We start from the raw sequence: 9,163 nt of genomic DNA, 5'->3' as shown, positions 1-9,163 counted from the left end.
TATTAAAATTATTTTTATCCTACAACTATCATACAATGCTAACGTAGCAATTTTAACAAACTCTTAGATTTTAATTTTAATTTTTTTTATTTTTTTTTAACAATAATAGATCAAAGGGTTAGTTTGGACCATCACATCAGCATTGTAAGATAATTGTGAGATAAAAATGTGATTTATAGCATTACTTTTAAAATTATAAATATGGGTCATGAAATGGATGGAATAGGATCCTCATGATTTTAAGTGAGACAGAGAGAAACAATTTTATGATTAAGATTTTGTTTTGTTGAATCTAACGATGCATATGGTGCCACATCATTTAATAATATTTTAAATAACGTGATAACATATTTGTCGTGTAGTAGTATATAGACCATTAAATCTATAAAATGGTGATGTGGCATAAATTGTATTTTTATTTTATAATACTGACGTGACAGTTTTACCGAACAGTTCCATAAGCTTCCTTTGAAAAAATAAAAGAAAAGAAAATCTAATGATGAGAATGTGGTTTGTATTTGATATGAGAACTATCTTTTGATTTCCCGAGTGACGAGATTTTGAAAGTAGCTGACGAGAAATTGAACCAGAAAGGGACCTGCGAGCAGGAAATACCAAAGACAGAGATATTTAGACAGTAAATGCCGATGATCTCATTGTTGCCCTTGAAGCTCGGAGTGTATCTGATTTCATTTACGTCCATGAAGACAAATACTACTAACACATACTAAGCAAAACACCACCTTCTCTCGTTTCTACCACTACGAGCTTTTGCTACATAGATTTTATATATATATATATACATAGTTAGATCCTCCTTTTAATCTCTTACCGACCACTCTCTGTTTCCATTTCTGCTTCTCTCTCTCTCTCTCTCTCTCTGAGAAAACTCTGTTTTATACAACATAGAAGGCTTTTTCTTTTCTGGGCTTCACTCTTCTTCTGCAACTTCAGGCTCTTTCTTCCAAGCCTGCTTTTGGTCGTGGAGGAAAAGGTTTCGTATTTGTTCTTGAAAACGAAAACAGTGGTGGATTCTGGCATTTGCGAAGACTGGGTTTTGGCTGGTTGACTCGGACCCCAACCTGCCCGAGTCTGAGTTATGAGGTTGGGATCGTGAAGTTGGATACTTGTTTTCATTTTCTTGAGAGTTTCTGAAATGGGCGTCTCAGAGACTGCTTCGTTGCTGAAGAAAACGCTCAAGAGTCTCTGTTGCAGTTATGGGTGGTCTTATGGGGTTTTCTGGCGCTTTGTTCAGCGCGATTCCTTGTAAGCTAGGCTGCTTCTTCTTCCTTTTCTTTCCTTTTCCTTTTTTTTTTTTTTTTTTTTTTTTTTTTTTTTCCTTCTTTGTATTTTGTTTTGAAAAAAATTCTGAGTTTGTTTATTTGGTGTATTTTTGATCGTTGAGCTGTTGTTTCTCTCGGTTGAAGTTTTTGGCTTCTAGTTTGCTTATATAAATTTAATTACAGTTATTTCAATTTCTTCTTCTTCTTCTTTTTTTTTTTTTTTTTTTTTTTTTTTTTTTTTTTTTTTTTTTTTTAAAACCCCTATTGCCTGTTACTACTACTAATTTTGTTATCTTCTGGAGGGGGTTATAAATGTGTCCCTGTTTTGCTCTTTTCTTTTCTGTTCTTTGTCTTATTTGTTTTTAAATTTACCAAATTTTCTTATGGTACTGATTTATTTATTTATTAATTTCTTTTTTCCATGTATTTGTTTCCCTATCTTTTGATATAGGTTCTTCTTTTATATGCCGTAATTTTTAGATTTCTGTTGGTGCTGATTATTTGGAAAATACATTTGTGTTTTTGCCAAGTTTAACAATAGGATATTAACGACTATGAACTGCTTAGAATGGTTGCAAGTGATTTTTTTTGGTTACTTTGCTTATAATGTAATTAGATTTAGTAATTTTCTCTCTCGTCTATTCTAATTTTGAAAATAAATGACTGCCTAATTGATCTGAAGTTCTCTGTATGGGATCAGGTTTGTTTTGAAGTTATAAAAAGTAAATTTTTACCATTTGGCCTTTTGTTCAGTCTTGGAACTTTTAATGTAGTTAGAGGGTTTCATGTTTGGGATTAGTTTGGATTTCTAACATATGCTTTTGATATGCTATCAGATTGTTGACTTTTGAAGATGCCTATTATGATGAGGAAGTTGGGGCAGTGATTGACATGCTACCACAGGTCCACATGATGGGTGAAGGGTATGTCCAATGTATTACAGTTCTTTTGTTCTGTCAATTATCTGTTAACTTAGAACCATATTTACCAAAATTTGTGGCAAGATTATTTGTTCTAAACTAATGTGCAAATTTAAGCATTATAAAGAATGTGGCTGGATCTATTCTTATTTTTCTTCTCTATTTTAGAGTAATTGGCCAAGCTGCTTTCACTGGGAAGCATAGATGGCTGTTCTCAGATTCACATGATTCGATCAGTTCTTTTGAAAGCCAAGATATATTCCAGGTATTTCTTCTTCTTCTTCTTCTTCTTCTTCAGTTGTTGACTACCTTACCTTGTCCATGAGGACTCTTCGAGTCATCCATTTATGTGAAATTTTCCTTTCATTCTGCAGGATGATTCCGATTTTGGTCGTCAATTTTCCTCTGGAATTAAGGTAACCATTTTTATTAAAGAAGCACATGTAGTATGAAGCAAATTAGTTTTTAATATATTCCCCCTTTGTTTTCCATGGCCTTATGATGCTAACATGGTTATTGATAACACAATCCAATTTGCAGACAATTGCAGTGATCTCTGTGGCACAAGGAGTGGTACAGTTTGGATCCACCCAGAAGGTTAGTATAAGGACAGTGGATGAAATAATTTTTCATCTTCATGCATTCACAGACTTGAAAAGACTATTTTGTTATGTTCAAATGTCTCAAATCGCTTATTAGCCATGGGATTTTGTGAAGTGGTTATTCCCTTGATCAGTCAATTCAAACAAATTTCTAAGCATTGCATTTAAAATATCAGTTGAAAAGCTCATTGAAACGTAATTGATTCTGTTACCTGAAAATTGTAACTAGTTTACCTTTTTAATCACGTTGAAATCTGTTGCAAATTTGTACAAACTATGCAGATATGAGAGCCCATACAATGCTCTAATATCTTTTAATGTTAATGATCTTCTGTACATTTTAAAAATAAAGTACAAAACATATAATTAATGGGTCTAATACGTGGGCAAAGTTTATGAAAATTCGAATCATCTTCTTGATTGACTGAAAACCTGTTTATTACCAGTATCGAAGTCTTCATGTATATTAGAAGAAAATTGGGACATGGATCTCAATTTAGAGGGCAGCATCTTGTTCCATTGTCTGTAAGCTTCTACAAGTTTCTGTTTTCTTCTTATTCGGTTTGTTTTTATGTTTTTTGTCCCATAAAGAAAAGCTTCTACTCATATAAATGAATTAAAAAAGAAAAAAAAAAGAATAGCTTCTACACACAATACCATCCTCGCATATGGGAAACTATACTATTATCGGTGTTCGAAGTGTGGAGGTAAGTGCCTTTCAACTATAATATTGACATTAAGTGAATTATATAAAGGCTTCTAAATGGAAATGTTCTAATGTGTTAGTTATTCATGTGTCTAGGTGTAGCGCATTTGACATTAAACACTTAACATTTAGAGATCCTATTATGAATTAATTAAAAAGATAAATCAAGATATGTGTGTTACACTAGGGGTAATGTGGCATTTTAATATATTTCCACTAATATAAAGTTAAAATTTAAAGATCAAGAATTGCTGTGAAAGTAAATTACCATCAAATACTGTGGCATGCTTGACTACTTCTTACTGACTCTGCTGCTATTGCTGTTGCAGATATTAGAGAGGTTGGAATTTTTGGATCAAACAAAAAGATTGTTTTGGGAGATGGAAAATGCTGATGGTCTTATCCCATCGGAAAATGCATTCGCCTCGTTGAACAATGAAACTTATGATCCAAATGGGTTATTTTCTTCCTTAATTTCATCTGGAAATTCACATAATGGGGACCTTAATGCCCTGCAAGGTGACAGCTTTAAAGAGCTGATGGGAGAAGCTTGTTTAGCAACAAATCTGAATCAGTCCTCCCATTCCTTATCTGCGATTCATGATGAAAGTATGGCTCCCGTGCTCAGAGATTTGGCTCATCCTAGCAACCAATTGCAAACAGGTGGTACAGAAGCTCAAGTCTTGCTATCTGAAAAGCTTAGTGCTCAGTTCCATGAAGTTTTTTTACAGTCTACCTCTTCTGTTAGTACAAGGAGTAGTGAAGATTCTATCTTGACCTCATTTGTTCCAGTGTTGGCATCTGAAACAAGGGTTCAGGACTCTCCGAATGTGCTTAATTCAAAAGCAAATTCTCTTGAATCTTGCAGAAACAAAGCAAGCAATGTTCAAGAGTCAAGATTCACTTCAGCATACAGCGGAGGAGGATTGATTGATGTAGGGGAAACAATTCAAGAGGGGTCCAGAAATCCAATGGACAGCCAGCACTTCTGTCCATCAGTTCTTGAAACAGCAACTAGCACATATAGATTCTCTGAGCAGTTTAAGCCAGCTGATTTTACAAAGGAAATCTTCGAATTCTGTCCGGTAGATGATCTGTCACAGTGGTTTTCTCCTTCACCAGAACATAGCATCAGTGGAATGGCGACTGCATTGAGTAATGGCCTTTCACAATCAATAGGAGTTTCTTCAGCATCATCTTGTCTGATTGGAGATGAGGTTTTTAATGATTTTCCAATAAAAAATCTAGGTAATTCTGTGCAAAGTTCTGTCTCTAATACATTCAACTCTGATGGACAAGTGAATCCTGGGATTATACATGGTGCGGAAAATGATCTGTTTGATGGTTTGGGAGTGGATTTCGGTCATAGTCAATCTGGGGAGTGTTGGGAAGATCTCATAATGCCCGTAGTGAGTACTGCCCCTGATACTGGTATGTCAGAGTGCATCTCAGAGTTGGATGTTGGTTCTGTGGCTGGTGGCCCCAGGAAGGGGTTATTCTCAGAATTAGGCCTCCAAGAACTTCTGGATGGCATAAGTAATTCTAATACTTTTACCAAATCTAGTTTTGAGGATCAATTATCCACCACCAAAAGAGTCAGAGTGGATCTTTCATCTGTGAATAGTAATCAATTACAGTTGGCAAGTCTTGCTTGCTCTAGTAGCAGCATGAACATCATGCGACCCTTATACAACCTGGAGAGGAAAACCAATACACCCAAGAAAGAGGTTCTCCCAAAATCACAGGTAGGTTTATGGATTGATGATAGCTACAGCATCAATGAGGGAAATGCTGGTCTAGCACGACCTCAGAAGCCTGAGGAACCTGCAAAGGCCACCAGAAAAAGGGCTAGGCCTGGGGAGAGTACTCGACCAAGGCCCAAAGACCGGCAGCAGATCCAAGACCGTATCAAAGAGTTGAGAGGGATCATCCCTCATGGTGGAAAGGTACTTCAAACATTTAATCTCAGCTCTGACACATAACAAATTGTATAGTGTCCAATTATTTAGAAAAAAGAAGAAGAAGTTATCCTTATACCATCAGAGGATGGTACTAGTTTTTCTTATAATTGGGACTTCTGTAACCATTTCCCATTCTAAATTATCTGCCTTCTTGTGATATCTTACTTACAAGTGTTGTGATGTAACAGTGTAGCATTGATTCTCTGTTGGATCGAACCATCAAATACATGCTTTTCTTGCAAAGCGTGACAAAATATGCTGACGAGCTTAAACAATCTGATGAGCCAAAGGTGAGGAGCAGTTCACTTTACATTTTCATCATCTTGGACAAGATTTAACAAGCTCAGGCTTGATGTTTATCATTCCCTAATTTGAAAACAACATTTTTTGGATTGTGCAGCTAATAGGCCGGGAGACTGGAGTAGTTCTGAAAGACAACAGCATGAATGGTGGGAGTGGTGGTACTACGTGGGCGTTTGAAGTTGGTAGTCAAACAATGGTTTGCCCAATTATAGTTGAGGACCTTAATCCGCCTGGCCAAATGCTTATAGAGGTATAGGAAGGCAAATAAAAAGGTCCCTTCAAATGTTCTATCAGCCTTGAGAATTGAAACCCCCCTCAATCTACTTTCATTTCTCTGTTGCAGATGCTTTGTGAGGAACGGGGATTTTTCCTTGAGATAGCTGATGTAATCCGGGGCTTCCAGTTGAATATCTTGAAAGGAGTAATGGAAGCTAGGGATGATAAAATTTGGGCACGCTTTATTGTTGAGGTAAACTATAACAAAATAGATAATCACATCAAATTCTCATAAAAAATCCAAGTTTGTTAACGATTTTTTTTTTTTTCTTGGTCTCAAGTGAAAGACATTAACAAACAATCTAATACACGGAACACTCTTTTTTCACCTCTGTGTCATGTCAGAACACTTTTTCGAAGAAAAAACACCGCCCAAAATACATTAACAATCATACCTGATCATTTTATACTCCATGTTTCTTATCAATTTATTTTTCTCAAACTGTGTTACAGGCAAGCAGTCATGTAACGAGGATAGATATATTTTTGTCCCTTGTCCAGCTTCTAAAGCAAACCACTACTGGGAATGATACAACAAATCAACCTAGTAATAATATTGATGGTGTTGGGATTAATCTAATGGACTGTTACCAAAAACCAACCTTGCCACGTCCTATAAGCTTGGCTGAGACACTTGGGTGCTGATCATTGAGCGCATACATGGAGTTTCAGAAGTGCCTGCCATGATGGGTGTTCTGTACATTAAAGAGCAGCCACACCTGAAGAAGGAAAAGGTGTTGTTGGTCCATCCCATTTCCACCATCTTTGAAATGGGGAGAATGTGATGTGCATAGGGTGGATAGAGTAGGTAGGATATATACTCGATGAAAAAAATTGCAGGCGTTCTTTTTGCCCTTTCCCAATGAGAGAGCTGTGGAAGAAGAAGCAAAACCATGTCATATAATGTGCTGGGCTTTAGGTTGGGTTTTCCATACGGAGGAACTGAGGGGGTGAATGTGATGCACTATTTTTGTCTTTTGCTTTGGATTGTTCCTACTGCCATAACTTGTTTATAGTGTGAAGCTGATTAATCAATCTAATGATAGTCTAACTGCTGATTTGTTTCTAGCCCCCTTTCTGTTGTTGGTTTAATAATGTATTTCCCATGTAATAATAGTACAAAATTGTCCTCTCTCTCTCTCTCACGGTGTAAACTTCATATGGATTGAGATCTTATACAATACTTGGTGTTGAGGCTGGCGTAACTGCAGTGGCGGTGGGAAAGAGAGTGCTGATGTGAAAAGCCTTATGATTAATCATTATTGAAATGAGAGGTGAATGACAGAAAGACAATGTTTAGAAATAAAATTTTTATTCTTATATTATCTTAAATGATCATTTTTCTAAAAAAAATTTAAGTTAAAAATAAATTTAATAATTTAATTAATATTTTAACACTACAAGATTTCATGCCGACCGGCAACAAAATAAAAATTCAGAAGACAGCAAGGCCGATAAGTATACTAAGCTATTTTAGGCTTTTTAGCCCAGGCTGAGGATCGTTTTCCAACCCAGGTTTCTACATCTCATTGTTATGGTGAACTAAGATAGGTGTTTTAATGGTGAAGTACTCCTTATTGTAGAGTTGTTTTAATAGTAAAATACTCGTCTTGATGAGCATGAGTTGTATCTATTTGTACTCACATTCTTCACTTCACATGGTAAAAGAAAATGGAAAACCCAAATTCCACCTTTTTTTTTTTTTGACTAATTAATAGTCTGGTTGTGATAGAAGACTTTGAAATGGAAAATGTTATCATAAACTTTTTACAAATTTATGCAGCAGTTTACATGAGTGCAACACTGCAAAAAATGGATGAAAAAAATTAACAAAATTTGACAAGATAAATTAAGAAATGAATAAGAGAATGAGTTACATGAGTGCAACACTGCAAAAAATGGATGAAAAAAATTAACAAAATTTGACAAGATAAATTAAGAAATGAATAAGAGAATGATGTGTAACAGCTTTCTCTCTCTCTATATATATATAAGATGGGGGAGGGGCACCAAGGCCCTAGAGATGAACAACGCGAGAGGGGGATTGGCAGGGGCCATGGCCCATTTGGTTAAATTACACGGTATTTGGGCCAAACCGTATTTTAGGTCAATTTTCTAAGCTCAATTCCTAATCTTCAATGTTGTCTTGTCATTCAGAGATTATAGTTATTGAGTATTGATAATTCCGAAATGATATTGCTACATTTGTGTTATTTGTTTTTGTTTGTGAGATAATTTTGGGAATTAATTATGTTTCTAGTTAATTTTGTGAATTCTTTTTTTCTATAATGAAATGTGTTTAGGAAAAACTATAGTTATTTGATTGCATATTACAATATCTTCTAATTGTTATTTGATAACTATAGTCTAGAGTAATTTTTAGTTATGAGAAACAACTCAAAGAAGGAAATTAAAAAGAAAAAAAAAAAAAAAAAAACGAGAAAAAGAAAACCCAAAGAATTGAAAAACGCCAAAAAAAAAAAAATAAGGAAAAAAAATAGTGCACAAAAAATGAGAAGTTTCAGTATTACTGCAAAACCCTAAGCTGTAGAGTTGTTGACTTCAAGATAAATATTGATTATTAGAAGTCGAAGCAACCAATTGAAGAATTTGGCAGTTTAGTTGGCAAAACGGTTTATTGTGTCAGGTGCAGGCGACCCAGTTGACCTATCATCCCGTTTAGGCCAACTCGAACTCGATACAATTAGCTAAACAGGTTGGCGGGTCAAACCGTTTATAAACGTATCACTAAACGGGTCAACCTGTCAACTCGTTTAACCTAAACCCTAACCCTATAACTTCGTGTCGAATTTGCAGGTCGTGTCAAAAATTGGCAACAATTTATTAGCACAGTGAAAAGAAAAATTATATATATAAGGATTTTATTTTTTTTAGCCTACTAGCCCTAACAACAAAACTTTTTGGCCCTTGGTCCCTACCCATAATATCTTTTATTATTTGGCATATGAAAGCTAAATTATATTCTATTGTTCCTCCTGTGAGTCTGTTCATTACTAACATGCACATATCTTATTCTTTCTTTCTTAAAGGCCTTAATGTGATAATATAAATTTATTCGTGCACAATGAAAAAGCTAAATATAATAATTGAC

At 35.1% G+C, this 9,163-nt stretch overlaps 1 protein-coding gene across 1 annotated transcript; it reads left to right on the top strand.

Annotated features, from left to right (window-relative positions):
• The first annotated feature begins 684 nt into the window (after nt 1–684).
• On the top strand, nt 685–7,119 carry LOC133854787 (transcription factor bHLH157). The gene is made up of 10 exons (XM_062291060.1): nt 685–1,266; nt 2,120–2,206; nt 2,372–2,468; nt 2,578–2,619; nt 2,744–2,800; nt 3,841–5,457; nt 5,661–5,762; nt 5,873–6,025; nt 6,119–6,244; nt 6,505–7,119. The coding sequence occupies exons 1-10, from the start codon at nt 1,157–1,159 to the stop codon at nt 6,694–6,696; spliced, it is 2,583 nt and encodes an 860-aa protein (XP_062147044.1). The 5' UTR covers nt 685–1,156; the 3' UTR covers nt 6,697–7,119.
• Nucleotides 7,120–9,163: the final 2,044 nt, after the last annotated feature.

This window comes from Alnus glutinosa, chromosome 13, assembly GCF_958979055.1.
Source record: "Alnus glutinosa chromosome 13, dhAlnGlut1.1, whole genome shotgun sequence".
NCBI lineage: Eukaryota > Viridiplantae > Streptophyta > Magnoliopsida > Fagales > Betulaceae > Alnus > Alnus glutinosa.
Note: the sequence above shows the minus strand (reverse complement) of the source record. Positions and strands in the feature narration are given on the sequence as shown.